Source organism: Oncorhynchus tshawytscha, linkage group LG06 (assembly GCF_018296145.1).
Source record: "Oncorhynchus tshawytscha isolate Ot180627B linkage group LG06, Otsh_v2.0, whole genome shotgun sequence".
Classification (NCBI taxonomy): Eukaryota; Metazoa; Chordata; class Actinopteri; order Salmoniformes; family Salmonidae; genus Oncorhynchus; species Oncorhynchus tshawytscha.
This window is the reverse complement of record NC_056434.1, coordinates 63105210-63131054: the sequence shown is the minus strand read 5'-3', so window position 1 is coordinate 63131054 and position 25845 is coordinate 63105210. Positions and strand designations below refer to the sequence as shown.

At 43.3% G+C, this 25845-nt stretch overlaps 1 protein-coding gene across 4 annotated transcripts in view; it reads left to right on the top strand.

Annotated features, from left to right (window-relative positions):
• LOC112252846 (inositol polyphosphate-5-phosphatase A) overlaps positions 1 to 25845 on the top strand; it is a 277551-nt gene that overhangs the window by 187107 nt on the left and 64599 nt on the right. For all 4 annotated transcript variants that reach the window (XM_024424512.2, XM_024424511.2, XM_042323491.1 and 1 more), the window contains exon 9: positions 18546 to 18630. In XM_024424512.2, the coding sequence (XP_024280280.1) occupies positions 18546 to 18630 (85 nt within the window). The remainder of the gene's footprint in view (positions 1 to 18545; positions 18631 to 25845) is intronic.

Genomic DNA, 25845 nt, shown 5'->3' with positions numbered 1-25845 from the left:
TGCTTGTAAGCAGGAGGATAGAATTATGGTAAAATTTGCCAAATGGAGGGCGAGGGAGAGTGTTGTATGCTTCTCTGTGTGTGGAGAAAAGGTGGTGTATAGTTTTTTTCCCTCTCGTTGCACATTTAACATCCTGGTAGAAATTAGGTGAAACAGATATAAGTTTCCCTGCATTAAATCAAATCAAATCAAATGTATTTATATAGCCCTTCATACATCAGCTGATATCTCAGTGCTGTACAGAAACCCAGCCTAAAACCCCAAACAGCAAGAAATGCAGGTGTAGAAGCACGGTGCCTGGGAAAAACTCACTAGAAAGGCCAAAACCTAGGAAGAAACCTAGAGAGGAACCAGGCTATGAGGGGTGGCCAGTCGTCTTCTGGCTGTGCCGGGTGGAGATTATAACAGAACATGGCCAAGATGTTCAAATGATCATAAATGACCAGCATGGTCAAATAATAATAATCACAGTAGTTGTCGAGGGTGCAACAAGTCAGCACCTCAGGAGTAAATGTCAGTTGGCTTTTCATAGCCGATCATTAAGAGTATCTCTACCACTCCTGCTGTATCTAGAGAGTTGAAAACAGCATGTCTAGGACAGGTAGCACGTCCGGTGAACAGGTCAGGATTCCATAGCCGCAGGCAGAACAGTTGAAGCTGGAGGAGCAGCACGGCCAGGTGGACTGGGGACAGCAAGGAGTCATGCCAGGTAGTCCTGAGGCATGGTCCTCCGAGAGAGAGAAAGAAAGAGAATTAGAGAGAGCATACTTAAATTCACACAGGACACCGGATAAGACAGAAGTACTCCAGATATAACAAACTGACCCTAGCCCCCCGACACATAAAATACTGCAGCATAAATACTGGAGGCTGAGACAGGAGGGGTTAGCAGGCACTGTGGCCCCATCCGATGATACCCCCGAACAGGGCCAAACAGGAAGGATATAACCCCACCCACTTTGCCAAAGCACAGCCCCCACACCACTAGAGGGATATCTTCAACCACCAACTTACCATCCTGAGACAAGGCCGAGTATAGCCCACAAAGATCTCTGCCACGGCACAACCCAAGGGGGGCGCCAACCCAGACAGGAAGATCACATCCGTGACTCAACCCACTCAAATGACGCACCCCTCCTGGGGACTGCATGAAAGAGCACCAGTAAGACAGTGACTCAGCCCCTGTAATAGGGTTAGAGGCAGAGAATCCCAGTGGAAAGAGGGGAACTGGCCAGGCAGAGACAGCAAGGGCGGTTCGTTGCTCCAGAGCCTTTCCGTTCACCTTCACACTCCTGGGCCAGACTACATATGACCCACTGAAGAGATAGGCCTGCGTTTTGTGACCGTAGCATACGTGTAGGTATGTACGGCAGGACCAAATCAGAGAGATAGGTAGGAGCAAGCCCATGTAATGCTTTGTAGGTTAGCAGTAAAACCTTGAAATCAGCCCTTGCCTTAACAGGAAGCCAGTGTAGGGAGGCTAGCACTGGATTAATATGGTCAAATTTTTGGGTTCTAGTCAGGATTCTAGCAGCCGTATTTAGCACTAACTGAAGTTTATTTAGTGCTTTTTCCGGGTAGCCGGAAAGTAGTCTAACCTAGAAGTAACAAAAGAAGTAACAAAATCATGGATTCATTTTTCTGCATCATTTTTGGACAGAAGGTTTCTAATTTTTGCAATGTTACGTAGATGGAAAAAAGCTGTCCTTCAAACAGTCTTGATATGTTCGTCAAAAGAGAGATCAGGGTCCAGAGTAACGCCAAGGTCCTTCACAGTTTTATTTGAGACGACTGTACAACCATTAAGATTAATTGTCAGATTCAACAGAAGATCTTTTTGTTTCTTGGGACCTAGAACAAGCATCTCTGTTTTGTCCGAGTTTAAAAGTAGAAAGTTTGCAGCCATCCACTTCCTTATGTCTGAAACACAGACTTCTAGCGAGGGCAATTTTGGGGCTTCACCATGTTTCATTGAAATGTACAGCTGTGTGTCATCCGCATAGTGAAAGTTAACATTGTTTTCAAATGACATCCCCAAGAGGTAAAATATATAGTGAAAACAATAGTGGTCCTAAAACGTAACCTTGAGGAACACCTGAAATTTACAGTTGATTTGAGGACAAACCATTCACAGAGACAAACTGATACCTTTCCGACAGATAAGATCTAAACCAGGCCAGAACTTGTCTGTGTAGATCAATTTGGCTTTCCAATCTCTCCAAAAGAATGTGGTGATCGATGGTATCAAAAGCAGTACTAAGGTCTAGGAGCACGAGGACAGATGCAGAGCCTCGGTCTGATGCCATTAAAAGGTCATTTACCACCTTCACAAGTGCAGTCTCAGTGCTATGATGGGGTCTAAAACCAGACTGAAGCATTTCGGATACATTGTTTGTCTTCAGGAAGGCAATGAGTTGCTGCGCAACAGCCTTTTCTAAAAAAAAATTGAGAGAAATAGAAGATTAGATATAGGCCAATTTTAGTTTTTTATATTTTCTGGGTCAAGGTTTGGCTTTTTCAAGAGAGGTTTTATTACTGCCACTTTTAGTGAGTTTGGTACACATCCGGTGGATAGAGAGACGTTTATTATGTTCAACATAGGAGGGCCAAGCACAGGAAGCAGCTCTTTCAGTAGTTTAGTTGGAATAGGGTCCAGTATGCAGCTTGAAGGTTTAGAGGCCATGATTATTTTCATAATTGTGTCAAGAGATATAGTAGTAAAACACTTGTGTCTCTCTTGATCCTAGGTCCTGGCAGAGTTGTGCAGACTCAGGACAACTGAGCCTATAAGGAATACGCAGATTTAAAGAAGAGTCCGTAATTTGCTTTCTAATAATCATGATCTTTTCCTCAAAGAAGTTCATGAATTTATTACTGCTGAAGTGAAAGGCATCCTCACTTGGGGAATGCTGCTTTTTAGTCAGCTTTGCGACAGTATCAAAAATACATTTTGGATTGTTCTTATTGTCCTCAGTTAAGTTGGAAAAATAGGATGATCGAGCAGCAGTGAGGGCTCTTCGATACTGCACGGTACTGTCTTTCCAAGCTAGTTTGGTGTGGCGCCATTTCCGTTCCAATTTTCTGCTCGGGTATTTTCTGTATACCAGGGAGCTAGTTTCTTATGAGAAATGTTTTTAGTTTTTAGGGGTGCAACTGCATCTAGGGTATTGCGCAAGGTTAAATTGAGTTCTTCAGTTAGGTGGTTAACAGATTTTTGTCCTCTAACGTCTTTGGGTAGGCAGAGGGAGTCTGGAAGGGCATCAAGGAATCTTTGTGTTGTCTGTGAATTTTTGCACGCCTTTTGATGCTCCTTGGTTGGGGTCTGAACAGATTATTTTTTGCTATTGCAAGCGTAATAAAATGGTTTATGAGGAAAAACATTAAGAACCACAACATTTATTCCATGGGACAAAACTAAGTCCAGAGTATGACTGTGACAGTGAGTAGGTCCAGAGACATGTTGGACAAAACCCACGATGATGGCTCCGAAAGCCTTTTAGAGTGGGTCTGTGAACTTTTCCATGTGAATATTAAAGTCACCAAAAATTTGAATATTATCTGCTATGAGTACAAGGTCCGATAGGAATTCAGGGAACTCAATGAGGAATGCTGTATATGGCCCAGGAGGCCTGTAAACAGTAGCTATAAAAAGTGATTGAATAGGCTGCATAGATTTCATGACAAGAAGCTCAAAAGACAAAAAAAAAAATTGTAAATTGAAATTTGCTATCGTAAATTTTAGCAACACCTCCGCCTTTGCGGGATGCACGGGGGATATGGTCACTAGTGTGACCAGGAGGTTAGGCCTCATTTAACACAGTAAATTCATCAGGCTTAAGCCATGTTTCAGTCAGGCCAATCGCATCAAGATTATGATCAGTGATTAGTTCATTGACTATAACTGCCTTTGAAGTAAGGGATCTAACATTAAGTAGCCCTATTTTGAGATGTGAGGTATCACAATCTCTTTCAATAATGGCAGGAATGGAGGAGGTCTTTATCCTAGTGAGATTGCTAATGCGAACACTGCCATGTTTAGTTTTGCCCATCCTAGGTCGAGGCACAGACACGGTCTCAATGGGGATAGCTGAGCTGACTACACTGACTGTGCTAGTGGCAGACTCCTCTTAGCTGGCAGGCTGGCTAACAGCCTGCTGCCTGGCCTGCACCCTATTTCATTGTGGAGCTAGAGGAGTTAGAGCCCTGTCTTTGTTGGTAGATAAGATGAGAGCACTAGGATGGAGTCCGTCACTCCTCAGCAGGCCAGGCTTGGTCACGTTTGTGGGTGAGTCCCAGAAAGAGGGCCAATTATCTACAAATGCTTTTGGGAGGGGCAGAAAACAGTTTTCAACCAGCGATTGAGTTGTGAGACTCTGCTGTAGAGCTCATCACTCCCCCTAACTGGGAGGGGGCCAGAGACAATTACTCGATGCCGACACATCTTTCTAGCTGATTTACACGCTGAAGCTATGTTGCGCTTGGTGATCTGACAGTTTCATCCTGACATCGTTGGTGCCGACGTGGATAACAATATCTCTATACTCTCTACACTCACCAGTTTAGCGTTAGCCAGCACCATCTTCAGATTAGCCTTCACGTCGGTAGCCCTGCCCCCTGGTAAACGGTGTATGATCGCTGGATGATACATTTTAAGTCTAATACTGCGGGTAATGGAGTCGCCAATGACTAGGGTTTTCAATTTGTCAGAGCTAATGGTGGGAAGCTTCGGCGTCTCAGACCCCGTAATGGGAGGAGTAGAGACAAGAGAAGGCTCGGCCTCAGAGTCCGACTCACTGCTTAATGGGGAAAACCGGTTGAAAGTTTCTGTCAGCTGAATGAGCGACACCGATTGAGCATTCCTACAGCATTTCCCTCCAGGAGCCATGAGAAAGTTGTCTGGCTGCGGGGACCGTGCGAGGGGATTTGTACTAACGTTACTATCTGTACTTACTGGTGGCACAGATGCTGTTTCATCCTTTCCTACACTGAAATTACCCTTGCCTAACGATTGCGTCTGGAGCTGGGCTTGCAGCACAGCTATCCTCGCCGTAAGGCGATTGTTCTCCTGTATATTATGAGTACAGCGACTGCAATTGGAAGGCATAATGTCAATGTTACTACTTAGCTTCGGTTGTTGAAGGTCCTGACGAACCACGTCCAGATAAAGCGTCCGCAGTGAAAAAATTTGAATGAAAAAAAGTTGAGTGAGTGAAAAACTAAAAATATAAACGGTAATTAAAAAGTAGAAACCGTAAAGTTGTCAGGTAGCAAAGTAAGGTTAGCAACAAAACGCACAGCAACACGTAAACAAGTCTGCAAGTTGTGACCGGAAATGCTCAATATCAGTATCTGTCACGTGTTCCAAATGGCAATACACTGGGTCACTGCTACTCTAACTTCCGCGAAGAAAACTAAAGTCCTCGGCCACTAGGAGCACCGCCTCTGGATGAGCGCGATCCTGTTTGCTTATGGCCATATACAGCTCATTGAGTGCGGTCTTAGTGCCAGCATCGGTTAGTGGTGGTAAATAGACAGCTACGAACAATATAGATGAAAACTCTCTATAGTTTGTCCTATAAATTATTTTGAGATACTCTACTTTTGGCGAGCAAAACCTTGAGACTTCCTTAGATTTCGTGCACAAGCTGTTGTTTACAAATATACATAGACCGCCCCCCCTTGTCTTACCAGAGGCTGCTGTTCTATCCTGCTGAAAACGTGTAAAAACTTGGAAAAACATAAGATATAACAGTTTTAAATGTTCCGTTGGTAGGGTATATGTGCTTGTAGTTTGTCTGTATTATTATCCAATGATTGTATGCTAAACAGATGCCTCACAAGTCCTCAACTGACAGCTTCATTAAATAGTACCTGCAAAACACCAGTCTCAATGTCAACAGTGAAGATGCGACTCTGGAATGCTGGCCTTCTAGGCAGAGTTACAAAGAAAAAGCCATATCTCAGACTGGCCAACATAAATAATAGATTAAGATGAGCAAAAGAACACAGACACTGGACAGAGGAACTCTGCCTAGAAGGCTAGCATCCCGGAGTCGCAGTATCACTGTTGACGTTGAATTCTACTTAATGAAGCTGCCAGTTGAGGACTTTTGATGCGTCTGTTTCTCAAACTGGACACTTGTCGTCTTGCTCAGTTGGGGCCTCCCACTCCTCTTTCTATTCTGGTTATAAAAAGTTACAAATGACGTGAATAAAAAAACACACAATAGCACGTTTGGTTAGGGGACTGTAAAACATCATACTTCTTCTCCAGCTCCATTATGTTGATCATGTGTCTGGGTTTTCTATCCTGTTAATGTTGACGGAGCGTGCACGCCTAAGCACGCGTACAAGTACCTGGCCTGCTTCTCAAAAGTTCCCCGCTGGGCTTCTCAGTCATTTTTTCATTACCTCACACAAGTCAGTAAAGCCCTTTTAATTTTTTATTTATTTTTTACATCCATTCAAATTATAATAGTTCCTCACAGTATTTTAAAAGTCTTTCCAACACTCTCCCCCTCGATAATCAGTGTCGCTAATAAATAGGCTATGGACATGTTGCGTGTTATTGTTTCTATTTTAGTAGTCAATTTCTTCTTCATACTATAGCATAGCTGTCCCCCTTTATACTTTGTCAATTAATTATCTTATAGCCTACTTTCAGGGAAGCCTAAGGTAGGCCTAGATTTTTTAAATACCTTTTAAGTAAAAAATAAATATTTGCTTGTGTCTGATATTGGCTTTGATTGACGGGTGCTTTTATGGGGCTGTGCATGTGTGAGTTTGTTGATTCTCTCAATAGGCCTATATTTCTATTCAGAAAGTTTCCTAAATTAGCCTGTCTGGACTCCGTCTCTTTCATAAGATTCAGACTCTCCAGTCATGATGTAATCTTGTAAAAGGCTTGTTTTCAGTAGCTTAGGCTACATTATGTCTCTCATTACAGTGTCCTCTCATTGAAGAAAATGTGTCACTGCCATCGAATGACCGCAGCAGTAGGGTTTGTGACATTATGCACATTTTTCCGAATAATGCTCTTTCAGTCTCTTGAAGCATGTCGGGGGTGGCAGGTAGCCTAGTGGTTAGAGCGTTGGACCAGTAACCGGAAGGTTGCAAGATTGAATCCCCGAGCTGACAAGGTAAAAATCTGTCATTGAGCCCCTGAACAAGGCAGTTAACCCACTAGGCCGTCATTGAAAATAAGAATTTGTTCATAACTGACTTGCCAAGTTCATTAAAAGGTCAAATAAAAAATAACAGGGAGAAAACCCATCAGAGTTCATTTCAATGGGATCGATATGTATTTGTTTATATGCAGAAAAGCCAACAGACAAGGACAGAGTAGGCATATATCTTTATTTTGAATCCTTTAATGTTGTGTCAATATGAAAATACGACAGATGATTTCAAACCTGGCATTTCTTAATTTGTCTATTATTAATATTTAAAAGTAATAACCTCAATCATAATGGAATGCCATGATATTAACGATGTGAAATGGCTTGTTTCATGTAGGTTTTCATGAAGAAGCATAGCCATGTAAAAAAGTGATGGTTATGTTGGCGACTGTGTACAATGGCCTGGCCAATTACCGTAATCTCAAATTCCAAGACTGTCACAGCCCCTTTACTTTTGTTAGAAATCTATTTATTTTTACAGACTAACTTGTATTTTCATTGTGGCCCATTTGGCCCTAGGACACTGATACACATGGGTTTGCAAACACAACTTTTAAACTAAAGAAATGTTACTGTCTTTAAGTGACCATTCCATACAGGGGGAACTATCCTCGTAGTTGAATAGTGTTCTTTCAGTCTCTTGAAGCATGTCTGTTGGAAGGTCAATGATGACATCGTGTGTGTTAACCCCATCCAGCCACCAGCAATCCCCCACAACAAACAAATTTTCCCAGGCTGCTGTCCCCCCACTCTCCCCCCCTCATCGCTCCTATTCTGCCTGGTCTGTGGTGGTGCTTTATGATGGAGGACTAGGAAGGAACCCACCACCGAGTGCCTTCTCTTTTTACAGCCTCATAAATATATTGTTTTCAGGGGTCTGGGAAGGAGTCCACCCTCCACTCAGAGATTTATCCCCCCCGATTAGCGAGGTGCTAGCATCCTGAATCATTAATTACACAAGTAGGCTTGCAGCGCTACTGCCATAATCTTAATTTCTTCTCTCTCCTCTGTTAGATGGGGCCTCTTAAGTAAATTATTAGGTATATTAGGTATAGGAAGTCAATTATATGTCGCTTATGTGCGTTTTAAATGCACTTGGATGCCGGTTCTGCTGTAGATCTGGAAGCATTCCATGAACCTGGGATCTGGACTCCATGAATCGTCCCTAACTCACACACACAGCTCTATATTACAGTTGAAATCAGAAGTTTACATACACCTTAGCCAAATACATTTACAATCCTTGACATTTAATCATAGTAAAAATTCCCTGTTTTAGGTCAGTTAGGATCACCACTTCATTTCAAGAATGTGAAATGTCAGAATAATAGTAGAGAATGATTAATTTCAGCTGTTATTTCTTTCATCGCATTCCCAGTGGGTCAGAAGTTTACATACACTCAATTAGTATTTGGTAGCATTGCCTTTAAATTGTTTAGCTTGGGTCAAATGTTTCGGATAGCCTTCCACAAGCTTCCCACAATAAGTTGGATGAATTTTGGCCCGTTCCTCCTGACAGAGCTGGTGTAATTGAGTCAGGTTTGTAGGCCTCCTTGCTCGCACACGTTTTCTCAGTCTGCCCTCACATTTCCTATGGGATTGATGTCAGGGATTTGTGATGGCCACTCCAATACCTTGACTTTGTTGTCCTTTAGCCATTTTGCCACAACTTTGGAAGTATTCTTGGGGTCATTGTCCATTTGGAAGACCCATTTGCGACCAAGCTTTAACTTCCCGACTGATGTCTTGATGTTGCTTCAATATATACATACAATTTTCCTCCCTCATGTTGCCATCTATTTTTGTGAAGTGCACCAGTCCCTCCTGCAGCAAAGCACCCCCACACCATGATACTGCCACCCCGGTGCTTCACGGTTGGGATGGTGTTCTTCGGCCTGCAAGCCTCCGCCTTTTTCCTCCAAACATAACAATGGTCATTATGGCCAAACAGTTATATTTTTGTTTCATCAGACCAGAGGACATTTCTCCAAAAAGTACGATCTTTGTTCCCATGTGCAGTTGCAAACCGTAGTCTGGCTTTTTTATGGCGGTTTTGGAGCAGTGGCTTCTTCCTTGCTGAGCGGCCTTCCAGGTTATGTTGATATAGGACTCGTTTTACTGTGGATAGATACTTTTGTGCCTGTTTCCTCCAGCATCTTCACAAGGTTCTTTGCTGCTGTTCTGGGATTGATTTGCACTCCTTCTCACCAAAGTACATTCATCTCTAGGAGACAGAACGCATCTCCTTCCTGAGCGGTATGACGGCTGCGTACTATTGTTTGTACAGATGAACGTGATACCTTCATGTATTTGGAAATTGCTTCCAAGAATGGACCAGACTTGTGGAGGTCTACAATTTCTGAGGTCTTGGCTGATTTCTCTTGATTTTCCCATGATGTCAAGTAAAAAGGCACTGAGTTTGAAGGTAGGCCTTGAAATACATCCACAAGTACACCTCCAATTAGCCAATCAGAAGCTTCTAAAGCCATGGCATCATTTTCTGGGATTTTCCAAGCTGTTTAAAGTCGCAGTCAACTTAGTGTATGTACACGTCTGACCCACTGGAATTGTGATACAGTGAATTATAAGTGAAATCATCATTCTGTAAACAATTTTTGGAAAAACCTACTTGTGTCATGCAAGAAGTAGATGTCCTAACCGACTTGCCAGAACAATTGTTTAACAAGAAATTTGTGGAGTGGTTGAAAAACAAGTTTTAATGACTCCAACCTAAGTGTATGTAAACTTCAGACTTCAACTGTACCTCTGGCTCTATTACGTACTGTTGGTTTCTGGATTTCTCTCTTTTCTTAATGTTCTGTGACCATGTGCCTTCAGAAAGTATTCAGACCCCTGGACTTTTTCCACATTTTATTACGTTACAGCCTTATGCTAAAATGTATTAAATTGTTTCTTCCCCTCATCAATATACACACAATACCACATAATGACAAAACAAAACCAGGTGTTGCGGAATGCTTGTGCTTCTAGTTCCGACAGTGCATCAATATCTAACAATTTCACAACTACCTTATACACACAAGTGTAAAGGGATAAATAAGAATATGTACATATAACTTATGTACGAGCGATGGCCGTGCGGCATAGGCAAGATGCAGTAGATGGTACAGAGTATACATATGAGATGAGTAATGTAGGGTAATGTAACATTATATAAAGTGGCATTGTTTAAAGGGACTCGTGATACATTTATTACATCCAATTTTTAATTATTAAAGTGGCTAGAGATTTGAGTCAGTATGTTGGCAGCAGCCATTCAATGTTAGTGATGGCTGTTTAACAGTCTGATGGCCTTAAGATAGAAGCTGTTTTTCAGACTGTCACAGCTTTGATGCACCTGTACTGACCTCGCCTTCTGGATGGTAGCTCGGTGAACAGGCAGTGGCTCGTTTGGTTGTTGTCCTTGATGATCTCTTTGGCCTTCCTGTGACATTTGGTGCTGTAGGTGTCCTGGAGTGCAGGTTGTGCAGACCTCACCAACCTTTTGGTGAGCCCAGCGGTTGTGGGTGGTGCAGTTGCCCTATGGGTCTCACGGTCGCTGCCGGTTGCGACAGAGCCTGGACTCGAACCCAGAATCTCTAGTGGCACCGCTAGCACTGCGGTGTAGTGCCTTAGACCACTGCGCCACTCAGGAGGCCGGAGATGTTGTTTCCTACCTTCACCACCTGGGGCGGCCCATCAGGAAGTCCAGGACACAATTGCACAAGGCAGGGTTCAGACCCACGGCCTCGAGCTTGGAGGGTACTATGGTGTTGAATGCTCAGCTATAGTCAATAAACAGCATTCTTACATAGGTATTCCTCTTGTCCAGATCGGACAGGGCTGTGTGATGGCGATTGCATCGTCTGTGGACCTATTTGGGCGGTAAGCATATTGACATTTTTATTTTTATTTAACCAGGTAAGCTAGTTGAGAACAAGTTATCATTTACAACTGCGACCTGGCCAAGATAAAGCAAAACAGTGCGACAAACAAGACAGAGTTACACATGGACTAAACAAACAGTCAATAACACAATAGAAAAAGTCTATATACAGTATGTGCAAATGACGTGAGGAGGTAAGGAAATAGTAGCAAAGTAATTACAGTTTAGCAAATTAACACTGGAGTGATAGATGTACAGATGATGTGCAAGTAGAAATACTGGCGAGCAAAAAAGTAAATAAAACAATATGGGGATGAGGTCGGTAGTTGGATGGGCTGTTTACAGATGGGCTGTGTACAGCTGCAGCGATCGGTAAGCTGCTCAGATAGCTGATGCTTAAAGATAGTGAGGGAGATACAAGTCTCCAACTTCAGCAATTCATTCCAGTCATTGGCAGCAGAGAACTGGAAGGAAAGGCAGCCAAAGGAGGTGTTGGCTTTGGGGATGACCAGTGAGATATACCTGCTGGAGCGCTGCAATGGGTGGGTGTTGTTATGGTGACCAGTGAGCTGAGATAAGGTGTAGCTTTACCAAGCAAAGACTTATAGATTACTTGGAGCCAGTGGGTCTGGTGACAAATATGTAGTGAGGGCCATCCGACGAGAGCATACAGGTCGCAGTGGTGGGTGGTATATGGGGCTTTGGTGACAAACAGGATGGCACTGTGATAGACTGCATCCAGTTTGCTGAGTAGATTTGGGGGCTATTTTGTAGTTTTACAAGGGTATGTTTGGCAGCGTGAGTGAAGGAGGCGTTGTTGTGAATTAGGAAGCCGACTCTAGATTTAATTTTGGATTGGAGATGCTTAATGTGAGTCTGGATGGAGAGTTTACAGTCTAGCCTGACACCTAGGTATTTGTAGTTGTCCACATATTCTAAGTCAGAACCGCCCAGAGTAGTGATGCTAGGTCGGCCGGGTGCGGGCAGCGATCGGTTGAAAAGCATGCATTTAGTTTTACTAGCGTTTAAGAGCAGTTTGAGGCCACGGAAGGAGTGTTGAAGCTCGTTTGTAGATTTGTTAACACAGTGTCCAAAAAAGGGCCAGATGTATACAGAATGGTGTCGTCTGCGTAGAGGTTGATCAGGGAATCACCAGCAGCAAGAGCGACATTGTTGATATATACAGAGAAAAGAGTCGGCCCGAGAATTGAACCCTGTGGTACTCCCATAGAGATTGCCAGAGGTCCGGACAACAGGCCCTCCGATTTGACACACTGAACTCTGAGAAGTATTTAGTGAACCAGGAGAGGCAGTCATTTGTTGAGTCTGCCGATAAGAATACGGTGATTGACAGAGTCGAAAGCCTTGGCCAGGTTGATGAAGTGGGTCTAGGGTGACAGGTAAGATGGCGGTGATAGTATCGTTAACTAGTCTCTCAAAGTACTTCATGATCACCGAAGTTAGTGCTACGGGGCGATAGTCATATAGTTCAGTTACTTTTGCATTCTTGGGTACAGGAACAATGTGTAACGGGGACCGCGTACTGTTAACAGCTTAGCTTCCTCCACTGTCCGACTGCCCCATACTGTGCTCAAACCAGTGATCCTGCTTCGCTTGCACATGACCGCCCTCCTTGACAACGTTCCAACATGTTGAGCCACCCAAAAGGTACCGATTGGATGGCTCCATCCCTGACATTTCAAGCTTACTGCATATTCTTAGCTCTGTTACATATGTTCATTACATCACCACATACTAAGTAGTATGCAAGTGTGGATATTGGGACCGAGTTCATGACTGCACAAATCCCATGCAAAGTATAGCAGATGCCCATAGAGAGCACATGCCCCCTCAGTTCTCCTGTTTTTTAATTTGTCAGATGTTGAATGACTAAATGTTTTATCATATTTTGTGGATGGGCCACACTGACTGGACCAGGCAAAGAGTATTCTTTCCCCCCAATTCTCCCTAGTAAGTGGTGCACCACAGAGCAGAGAGAGACAGTGTTTAATTTGAGTTTAGCTGCCAGTGATGGGAAGGACTTGCAAGATGTATGCTTGTAAATTAACATTTGATCAAGCTACGGAGACTTTCCTTCTTGATGATTAAATACAATCGAAATGTTATTATTCTCTGTAATTCTAGCCACCTAGCAATTATATTAAGTTGGCTTTAGCTAGCCAGCTAGATATGTGACTGGGTGATCGGGAACCTAACTAGCACCAAGCCACTTCAGGCTATCAATCAAGTTAGCTGGCATGCCTGCTGGCAAGGTTGCAGGAATTTAGAAATACAAGCAATTACTAAATGTACTGAATAAAACTCACATTCCTTTCAATCTTTTACCCAGATTTTAGCAGAGAAGCACATTTTAGTTTATTTTAAAAAATGAACCACCAGTCAGGAGGATACAGACAGCTCAATAGTTAAGCTTAGACATGCAGAAAAATACTTAGTTTAAATGTAATCTGAGAAATGGAATACCTAGTCAGTTGCACTCAACTGAAATGTGTCTTCAACATTTAACCCAACCTCTCTGAATTAGAGAGGTGCCGGAGGCTGCCTTAATCAATGACCACGTCATCAGGGGAGCAGCTGTTGAGGGTTAACTGCCATGCTCAAGGGCAGAACGGAAGATTTTTCTACCTTGCCGGCTCAGGAATTCAAACCAACGACCTTTCAGTTACTGGTCCAATGCTTTTAAACGCTAAGCTACCTGGCACCTTATGATAATATCATGATGTACCTGTATTGATGTGTTTGATGGGGGTGAAGTCAGGGATCTGTGCAGACCAGTCAAGTTCTTCCACACCGATTTCGACAACCTTTCTGTAATGGGAACGGGCCTTCCCCAAACTGTTGGAAGCTCAGAATGGCATTGTATGCTGTAGCGTTAAGGAGCCTAGCCCAAACCATGAAAAACCGCCCCAGACCATTATTCCTCCTGCACTATGCACCGGGGCAGGGAGCGCTCTCCTGGTATCCACGGCAACCTTTACACCACTCCAGCTGACGCTCGGCCATGAAAACCCATTTCATGAAGCTCCAGGCGAACAGTCGTTGTGCTGACGAGGACTCACGTTCTGTGAGCTTGTGTGGCTGAGCCGCTGTTGCTCCTAGAAGTTTCCATGTCACAATAACTGCACTTACAGTTCTAACAGCTCTAACAGATTTTTTGGAAAGGTGGTGTACTGTGTCAGTCACTGAGCTCTTCAGTAAGGATGTATTCTCGATTTTATACACTTGTCAGCAACGGGTGTAGCTGAAGGAGCAGATTCTACTGATTTAAAGGGGTGTACAAATATCTGTAAAGTCCCGCAGTAAAGATTCAACCACAAAGACCAATGCCTTGCAACAAAGGGCAGCTATTGGTAGAAAAAAATATACATTGAATATCCCTTTGAGCACAGGGAAGATGTTAATTACACTTTTGAGTCACGATACAGGCGTCCTTCCTGAATTTCACCATGAGGCCACTGGTGACTTTAAAACAGAGTTGAATGGCACAACACTAACCTATTTGACAGTGAAAAGGAAGCCTGTACAGAATTGAACATATTCCAAAACATGCATTCAAGGCACTACAATAAACTGCAGAAAATGTGGCAAAGAAAGTAACTAATTTTCAATGACGGCCTAGGAACAGTGGGTTAACTGCCTGTTCAGGGGCAGAATGACAGAATTGTACCTTGTCAGCTCAGGGGTTTGAACTTGCAACCTTCCGGTTACTAGTCCAATGCTCTAACCACTAGGCTACCCTGCCACCCCAAAAATGGCTGTCCAACTCTGGAGTTTAGTATACAAAGGAACAGAGCTAAGCACAGGCAAAAATCATAGAGGAAAACCTTGTCTTCTTTTCAACAGGCACTCAAATATGCAGTGGATATATATATACCAAGACAGTGAATGTTCCTGAGTGGCCTAGTTAGTTTTGGCTTAAGTCTGTCAAGACATGAAAATGGCTGTCCAGCTATTAACAATCAACTTGAATGTGCAAAGCTCTTAGACTTAACCAGAAAGACGCAAATGTGGTACCGACTCCGGTAGATTGGATATTCATTTTCTAATACACATGTTTTGTCTTGGTCATTATGGGGTATTGTGTGTAGATGGGTGAGACATTTTGAATTGAGGTTATAACAAAATGTGGAATACTTTCTGAAGACACGGGATTGCTGATGCTTTGTATTGTCACAAACCGGCTCGAAGTTAACAAAAGGGAGACAAGAATAACAAAACACATTTAAATAAAATATACTAAATACCATTGTTAATTGTGTGTAATCAGTAGTGTTTTGCATGCATAAATGTGATAATGCAGGGTGTTGAAAGGTGCCAAAGCATACAACCAAAAAGCCACAAAAACACCAATAAAGGTGTCTGCATGGAGAGAGTGTCCTCCATGAATGGGGAAGTGGTGTATTTATCCCGGGCCCAGGTGGTTCCCCTGTAGCTGACGACCCCCCATAAAACCGGTGACCAACAAGGACCCCGAAACATACCAGCCTCTGCGTCCCAAATTGATGGTGTACATGTTCACACTTCCATTTGCCCCAGCCAACCGCAACCTCCCCAGACCTCAGCAACCTTTGTGCACAGGAAGCAATGTTTAAGAGGAAAGAAGAAAATGAGACCAGAAGCGACAGAACAGGACAATACCAAACAATGATCAGTCACAAACATTCAGGGACAGGGCGTGTCAGCAACAAGCTCCAACGAAAATAACATCCCAGGGTCCTTATTACATTTTGGCAACATCAACGTAACAGAATTGACTACGTTTATCACTAATTTCAATCTTGTAGTGTTCAGCGATCTTTAACAGCTGTTCTTTAGTACTTAATTCTAACAGTTCCTCTGATGCAAAGCAAATTAACTAGTCTACATTAGACGCCATAATCAGAAGTAAATACATTTCTCTTCCCGCTCTGCTGAACACACCAGACCACAAGAGAAGTGACAATCACACTAGGCACCACAGAAGAGATGAGATATGGAGCTTCCCCAAAACCTACAGTAACACAACCCTAGTCTTCGTGCAGATTTGCAGTGGGTAATTACACACCGTAGCCCGCTGGCAAGGAAATAAACCACCCAGCACGCTGGCAGATTACCCCAAGCCACAAATGTGCCCCTGAGACAACAGCTCAGGCCACAGACACCACACAAATAAACAAAATAACCATGCCCAAAGTTAACGAAAATGAAACACGTCGCTAAGCCTAACAGCGGAAAAAGGCTATAGCTCCGGGTAGTAAGTCACTACCCTACCCAAATCTCCCACTGAGGTACACAGACAATTGTACTCACCCAGACCAATGTCCCAACAGCAAGTAGAGCAAGAGTCTCCAGCCTGGGCAGGGGCCTGGAAACTACCCAATATACTCTTCAATGCAGCACACAATCAACTATCCACCGCAGTGGCAAGTTTACCTAACAAAGGCAAACAATACTGGGCACCAAACATTACAACACAAACAAGCTGTAAAAAAAGATGGAAACGAAGCACCTACAGAGTTTAACATTAACGCCACGTTTTCTCCCAAACACAATACCTTCAAGATCCCGGATGAGCCACCACTTGTCACGAACCGGCTCGAAGTCCGTAACAAAAAGGGAGACAATGTGGCGATTAGGAATAACAAAAATATATGTATTAAGTAAACTAAATACAATTTACAATGGTGTGCGTAATCAGTAGTGTAAGTGAGTGTTTTGCATGCATAAATGTGATAATGCGGGGTGTTGAAAGGTGCCAAAGCATTCAAACAAAAGGCCACAAAAAACTACCACAACAAAATCTATATATGTGTCTGCATGGAGAGAGTCTCCTCCATGAATAGGGAAGTGGTGTATTTATCCTAGGACGCACCCAGGCCCAGGTGTGTCCCATGTCGCTGACGACCCTCCTGGCTCCGCCCACCGGCATCCTAATAAGGAAAACGAGAGCAAAGAGAAGAAATACTGCAGTGGGAGGGTCTTCACAGTATAATTCAATTAAATGTTTCAAGAACAAATTTACATGTAACTATTTAAGTAATTGTAGTGAGGACAGTAACATTAGTAATCTCAAAAGTGTAATATCATTTAAAAGTATGCATTAAAAAGTGTTTGTAATAGCATAAATGTGGCAAAACTAATGTAGACATTAATACATGCAAATACATTACTTCCAAAATATTTTTGCAGGCATGGTGGCTTCAGCACATCCCCCTTTCTGTCACCTAAATAATGGGTGTATGACGCCTCTGCAGGCACACTCAGTCAGATCTCGTCATATGCCATTTGGAATAGCATGTTCAAATCAACTCAATCACAAACTAGAACATATACTGACCCAAAACATAAATGCAACATGCAAAAATGTCAAAGAGTTTACTGAGTTACAGTTAATATATGGAAATCAGTCCATTTGAAATTAAATCATTAGGCCCTAATCTATGGATTTCACGTGACTGGGTGGGCCTGGGAGGGCATAGGCCCACCCACAATCAGAATTTGTTTTTCCTCACAAAAGAGCTTTATTACAGACAGAAATGCTCCTATGCACCCCCCCCTCCCTGACGATCCCGCAGCTGAAGAAGCCGGATGTGGAGGTCCTGGGCTGGCATGGTTACACGTGGTCTGCGGTTGTGGGGTGTGTTGGACGTACAATTGCACGCTCCGTCAAAACTTGAGACATCTGTGGCATTGTGTTGTGTGACAAAACTGCACATTTTAGAGTGGCCTTTTATTGTCCCCAGCACAAGGTGCACCTGTGTAACGATCATGCTGTTTAATCAGCTTCTTGATATGCCACACCTGTCAGGTGGATGGATTATCTTGACAAAGGATAACATTCTCACTAACAGGGATGTAAACACTTTTGTGCACAACATTTGAGAGATATGTTTTTTGTGCATATGGAAAATTTCTGTGATCTTTTATTTCAGCTCATTACACACGGGACCAGCACTTTACCTGTTGTGTTTATATTTTTGTTCATTGGAATTTGAGACTTGCACAGTTTGATTGTGATACCTCCGCACATTGACTCGGTACCCCCTGTATATAGCCTCGGTATTGGTATTTTGTGTTAGTTTTAATAAACATTTTTACTTTAGTTTATTTAGTAAATATTTTCTTAACTCTATTTCTTGAACTGCATTGTTGGTTAAGGGCTTGTCAGTAACATTTCACGGTAAGGTCTACACCTGCACATGTGACAAATGTGATTTGATTTGAATAAAAACATTTGAAAGGCCCCAATCTGCACAAACCTATTCACGTTAACGGATTTTTAGTTGAATATTGAACATTGTTATCTACAGGGGTGCAAACGTCTTGCAAATGTTGCTACCACCAGGTGGTGGTGTACACCTCATAAATGAAATGCTCCGAGGCAACCAAACACTAAGGCCCAGCAGAGAGTCCCATCAATAGTATACAACTCCACTTGGATCAATTCACTTTTAATGACAAATACTTTTCATGTTTTTCAGGATCACTGACCAGCGGTTTGAGAAGGTGCCATATTTTGTCTTTGGGGACTTCAACTTCAGGTTGGATACAAGGCAGGTTATCGAGGTAAGCACATTGATGCATGTGTTGCGAACATATAAGTTAGTGTCTACACTATATGTGATTCGGCACATGCACCTTGACATGGATAGGTGTTGCTGAAATCTCTCTCTCTGTGTGTGTGTGTGTGCACAATTTTCTAGGGTTTTGTGGGGGACAACAGCCATCACAGTTATCGCTCATTTTCACCCCTCCACTGTCGTTGGCCCAGCTGTCTTTGCTAACCAACCCTCCAAGTCCATTATGTTATGGTGCCGTCCCCCATCACTTCCTCTCTCCCTCCCTTCCTCTCTCCCTCCCTTCCTCTCTCCCTCCCTTTCTTTTGGTGCAAATGCCGCCACATTAGAGTCAGTGTAGTAGTCAGAGTAGTCATTCAGCAATCCTCATCAGGAGATTTGAGGGGGGTGGGCTGTAGGATAACAAGCCATAAAGTTCCACACAGACAGCAGAGCTCCATGATAAGAGAGAGACCAGCCACTTGTGGGGGCCAACCCTGCTCCCACCACACAATGGCACCTCAAATCAGTGGCTCTTTTCAAATTGTGGGGATTGTTAATTTGGGAGAAGTCCCGTTGTCTCAAAAAGGGAAGGGGAAGAGGAGTGGGGCGGAGGGGGTGGGCGGTTGTTGAATGGAGGACTTTTGCTCAAACAATTCAGGAAATACTTCATCCTGTGAGGTAAAGTGAGAAGGGCCTTTTGAGCGGAGAGTGTAGTTTAACCATCGAATCACTAGGGGAGGAATTGAATAGAATACTTAATTGAACGCAGAGGTCATGTGCTATTCCTCGTAGGCAAACATTAAATGAGCATGTTGTTCCACGCTGCTGTGTTCAGCTGCTTTGGTTGTTGTGTGCGACCATATGATGTTTTCTACTGTATCTTATCACATTGATAGATTGCGTAGTCTAGTCTTTCGGCGGTACATTGAATTCCTCAGCCGTGTTTAGGGCACATTAGAGCTGCTGATCATGTGAGAATATTATGCTTTGGAGATAATAGTGATCGCATCACGAAACCAGTTAAAAAAAAAATGGCATGATTTGGGAGATGTTCATTCATAGAATGGTCCTTTGGAAAAAGGATGGTTGACATTTGACATTTGTATCTAAAAGCATAATTGATCATCAGAGTTGGCATATTTATAACATTTTGGCTAACCAAGGCCTCCTTTAAGTCTCCATAATGTTTCATCTGTAAGTGCTACAAAGCAAGAATTGGTGTCAAATTAAGCTTTTCCTCCTGCTCTGTAATGGGAGTAGTATTTTGATTTCAATCATTTAAAAAATCAAAGTGTTAATTTTTACATTTTCAGATTTAGTCTAGTCTTAGTAATTCTGACTACAATATCATAGCCTCAATCAAAAAATGTGACATTTGAATAATGAGAGAGTAGTAGCACAATAACCAGATGCTGCTGCAAAGTATTGGCAAATTAGTATGGGTTGCACCTCCATCACTCGGTCACGTCATTGCCATTGTTATCAACGTTCCACAGATGCCGCAGCCACATTGATGTCCAAAAGTAGAATGGGAGCTAATGACTGTTTCGCCCAGTGATGTAGTCGAGTTACTAAACCTCGAGTCCGAATCGAGTCCCAAGTCCTCTGTGCTCGAGTCCCAAGTCCAAGTCATCCAATGGTCGAGTCACCAGTCCCTATGGCTGAATTCCGAGTCCCGGTTCTCGAGTCAATAAATTGTTTGCTATCCCTTTTCCTTACTTTCTGTGCCACAATATGTTTGCATATAGGCTACTGGGAGAGAAAAGCATGTTTTCCTATTAGTCAATGTTGCTATTGTTTTTATTTTCACAAAGCAGCTTGTGTTTCTTAACCAGGTAAAGGGTAGCTAACAAGAAGGCTGGCGGTGAAGCAACAGTCGCCTGCGCGATGTGTATAATCGGAGGCGAAGCGGTGGCTGCCTGTCTGCCCACGCTCATCGCTTGCTCCCCCGCAGCTCACCGGCTCATTGCTTGCTGCCCCACAGCTCATCAGCATACTGTATGTAGGCTGTGTTTGCCTAGTGTGACTCATCCTTCGTACTGCTGAATTGAACAACGCTGCGAATCTGTGCTGCTAATATGAATTGTTCATCAATCTTTCCAAAAACTCTTGTCCAGTCCACTTAGTCAGATTTTAGTCAAAGGGAAAATGTTGTCTCGTAAACTGAAATGAATTTTTTTTTTTTCTGCCTATTTAGACAGTTATAGTCTCTTCAATTTGCCACTGGAAAATAGGTGTTTGACTAATATTTTAGTCACAATTTTTGTCTGCACTAATTTATGAATATTGAATAATATAAACAGGAATATTAAAAAATCACAGATTTAGATTTGGCAATTTTCTATATATATTGTTGAACAAAATATACTCTACCGGCATATCAAAGTTCCAGGGTGGGATCTCTGCTAGTTTTAAAGTTATGGCCCATTTTTACACAGAAACATTGGTATAGTAGGCAATGTAACAAATCACAGCTATCCTGTATCATTGCACATCCTGCAAATTACCAACAGAGGGTGACCATTTTGAATCCATTTTCACATTCACTCAGTAATGCTTGCAAATTTAAACATAACTCTAAAAGTAGCAAAGATGTCACTCTGGAACTTTGATTTCTGCGTGGAGTATATTATGGTAAACAATATATAGAAACATTTGCCAAATCAAACATTTAATTTTTCAATATTCATAAATTAATGTAAAATATTTGAATATAATGTATCATATTTTAAATCAAAATACTACTCATATTACAGAGCAAGTGGTGAAACTTAATATTTTGGAGCACCTACAAATGAAACATTATGGAGTCTTAAAGGAGGCCTGGGTAATTTCCCAATTATGTTTCAACATACTTATGTCACATACACTGAGTATTCCAAATATTAGGAACACCTTCCTAATATTGAGTTGCACCAAAATCATCAGGACATGGAATCTACAAGGTGTCGAAAGCATTCCACAGGGATGCTGGTCCATGTTGACTCAAGTTGGCTGGATGTCCTTTGGGTGGTGCTCCTGGCGCCTACTATCATACCCCGTTCAAAGGAACTTAAATCTGTTGTCTTGCTGATTCAGCCTCTGAATGGCACACAGACACAATCCGTGGTCTCAATTGTCTCAAGGCTTAGAAACCATTCCTTAACCTGTCTCCTGCCCTTCATCTACACTGATTTGAAGTGGATTTAACAAGTGACATCAATAAGGGATCATAGCTTTCACCTGGATTCACCTGGTCAGTCTGTCATGGAAAGAGCAGGTGTTCTTAATGTTTTGGATACTCATTGTATATGCCAACAATCCTCCTTCCAAAGGACCATTCTATGGATTCAATTTTGGGAAAATCCCCAAAATCATGGCATTTTTTTGTTGTCCTGGTTTCGTGAGGAATCACTCAATACAGTAAGCTAAGGTCCCAAGTGCACAGTAGCCACAGCCTAAGAGGGAAGAACATATGCCGGATGAATAATCAGAGAACATTGAGACCATTTTGAATCAAAGATACTCGCACCCAACTTCTAGGTTACCTCGATTGAGGAATATGAAGTGGTTAGCATGACTGTGATCATTATATACAAACATATCATATAGTGGCCATTCATTTCATATTCAAGCTACCGCTGAGACATTGGGTTATTATGACTATAGAAAAAACTAATTGTGCTAGATTAGAGAGAAATAATGTAGAACAAAAAGTAAATCCTGGTATAATGCTGCCAAAGTGTTTAATAGTACAACGTTTCTAACCCAAACTGGGTGATCATAGAAATATAACCATTAGAAAGAATATCATCCCAGTAAGTCACCATATTTATCTCCCGTGACTAATCTAGATCAGACACCCCCTCCTTCCTCCTCCCCCCTTTGCTCTGTGGTAGGTAAGTAGTCACCCTCTCTGTGTCTCTGCCACTGAAATGCTGTTTAAGTGTACTAGGGGTCATGGCCCCTTTTCCAGGGATGTGTAAGGCTAGCACCGGTTTGTGTCTGTCTCTGCCTACTCCCCTCCGCCCAACTCCTTTCTCATGCACCTTCAATATCCCCACCACACACACACACACACACACACACACATACACACACACACACACACACACACACACACACACACACACACACACACACACACACACACACACACACACACACACACACACACACACACAATGTTCCTGATTGATTTTCCCTGCGTGAAGGGGTGGTGCTGCCACTGGGGGGGAGTGGAGGAAGATCTCAGGAAGTCAGATCTGTGGGCCATGACGCCCCTTCTACCATCGCTCTATTCTCACACACAAACACACACTTTCTCTCCTCTCACACACACCCCTCTCCTTCCCTTTACTCCTTCCTAAGAGGTCCTCATACTCACCCTTTAACGGGACAACACCGAAGGCTGATGACATCATCCAAGGGGCTCGTCCCGTTAGAGGCATCATTCTACTCATATAAAACCGTCCAGCGCAGAGCTCACCAGTCTGATGTAATGGTGACCTGTACTGGATGTGGTTGTGGAGGGACGCTGTGATGTCACCAGTAAACATATGATTGTAGCTTTCATGTGGCTCTATAACACCCAGCCAGGAGATATGTCAACCACGTAATGACAATTATTGTCAGCTGGACGATTAGTGCACATTGGAACGATGCTTTAATTTAGATTGGACCTGGTGGATCAATTGGGCCTGCTTATCTGGAGATTGATTCAGATGGGGGGCTCCTCTCTCTGTGTCTCTCACTCTGTAACACACATTAGGCACAATTACCTCTCCACTTCTTCAATGCAGAAAGGTAAGAACTGTCCCATATTATATGTGGGCAAAAACGAGGAGCATTTAATACATGTATTTCTCTAGTTGCTTGAACACTACAGCTACACTCTTTCTCTCTGAGTGTCATCATGGACACCCACTGCAATGCAAATAGCCACCAGCCCCTCCCCTTAACCCATCATGCCCTGTGGATCCATGTGTGGTGGTCTACACACTAGGCCCAATGTCATATACCCCATTGTCCCAGGGTTGGACACAGGTGGCGGATTCCTGGCATGCTTGTGCTGCAGGATCAGTAACCAGAGGCTGTGGCCAGCCCCCCTCCCAACTGGGCTCCCCGTTAATTGTGTCCGACAGAGGGAATTGTCTTCAATTGACCCTCATTCACTGGGCCTTTCACCAGGGGACAAAGGACACAGCCAAGTGGAGACTAATGCTGGGGTTGAGCTCCCTGGAGGTGGTCTTCCCAGTGTCATGGACCAGTCCCCGGTCCCTTTGTCCTGCTCTGACTGTATCATCAGGACAGGAGAGGTGAGCCCAGCCAGAGAGAAGTGCAAGTGGAGGAATGAGGCTGCCCAAGCACTCGATGAGTGGATAGGGCATTGGGACAGTACAGAAGGGAACCAGTGTATTCTGTTGATTGGAATGGTGCACTTGTACCTGTTTTCTGATTTGGGGAATGACCTAAACGTACTATGATGTGCATGTCAGAAAGTTGTATGTGTGAGAGAAGGCATTAGGAGTTGATTAACCACCTGTGTGCTGCTGAGTGTGTGCTGAGACGGCCCGGACCGAGACTGAAGAAGAGGTGCATGATGGGACGCCCCGGAACCCCAGGGACCAGTGGCAGTGAATCACAGAGGCTCAGTGACAGCCCCAGGGCTCCGTGCCTGGACTCTCAGTATATTTAAAATGTATCCTAATTAAACTTAATAGAATGTAAATTTAATATCTGCAGAAATTGTGCTCTCCTGGCCGGTCGCTCCAATTTAAGGATTGATGGAGGCCAGCGGGGAGGTTAATTGCTGACTTGATCTACTGTCCCCGTGACATAGCTTGTGCCTGTTTTAATTGGAGTTTATCTGGCCGCTACATGGGCAGATTTCATTAGGCTAGCGGCCTCTCACCGCACCGCACCACACCACCACTCCCTGCATGAGGGAGATCTGTTGGAGGACGTGTGGATGTGTTCGGTAGCGCCTCCTTTCTGTGGTTAGTGGAAAGAGCAGGTGGATGGCAGGGGATGGCCCAGGCATCAATCTTCCTCCCTTTGTCCTGGGCCTTTCTCGACTTGAGCAGCATGAAATTAAAGGTGGAGCCGTTGACTAGGACCCACTCCAAATGAATACTGTAAAATACTCATTAACGACAAGCAGGGTAACACACGTTTCATTTTTTCACCCTTTGTCGAAGTGCTTTACAGCATACGGCCCGTGCCAGGGAAAAGTGTGACGGGGTTGTGTGTGATACTGTTTCTAAAGCCGTACACTGGCCTGAGTGGTAGAGGTCTTGGAACGGGTCCAACTTTTTGGAACCGTGAAGGCCTCTAAATGTGTGGATTTCTGTGTGAGTCTATGCGTGTGTGGACATGCATGGGTGTGTATGTGTTTGCATGTGTTCTTCCATGTCTGTAATAATGTATGTATCCCTTAATAATGTGAAACATATACAAGCACTCTTCAAATAGGCTGGAAAGAGTCATTTAGGGTTGTTGATGCCTATTGTCTTGGTTCGTGAACCTGTTTCTGGATAAATAACTTTCACTGCCTTTTCCCTTTCTGCCCCAGTCTTTGATTAGCATGTGTGCTAAGGTGGGCCCTTCCATTAATCAAAACAGAGGCAGTGTAATTAAGTGTACACTACATTAGTCAGGCTAATTAATTTTGGGGGCCATCCATCCATTAGCCAGTGGGCTAGCACTGATTGGGCCTCTGTTCTGGGGGAAACCTAGACACCAGGGACTGTGAGGACTGTGACCCTCCTTGGCTGCTGTCACACACACCTACACACACACACACACACACACACACACTCTGCCGCCTACTACTCCCCAATACCACAGCAGGAGCACCCTACTTAATCAGATTAAACCAAATATCTGTCATACACACAACATTGTGATACAACGATAATCGTATTCTATCTCTGAGGACAATCTTGTTGTTTCAATAGGAAAACAAAACATATCTATGACAATGAGGCCTGCAGTATGCCAGAGATAGTGTAGTTGACACGATAAATGAACTAACTTATATGTGAGGTCATCATAATATGGCGTCACCTTGTCACTGGATTATATGTTTAGATTTATCCACATAGCCTCAGACAAAGATGTTTCCGATATGAAGATAAATCGTCATGATCTGGGTAATTCATCACAATGAGGCCCCATTATGAGAGATAACCCGTCTGGATAGAGGGAGACTATTCCCCTTGGGACAAAGCCTGTTTTCTCC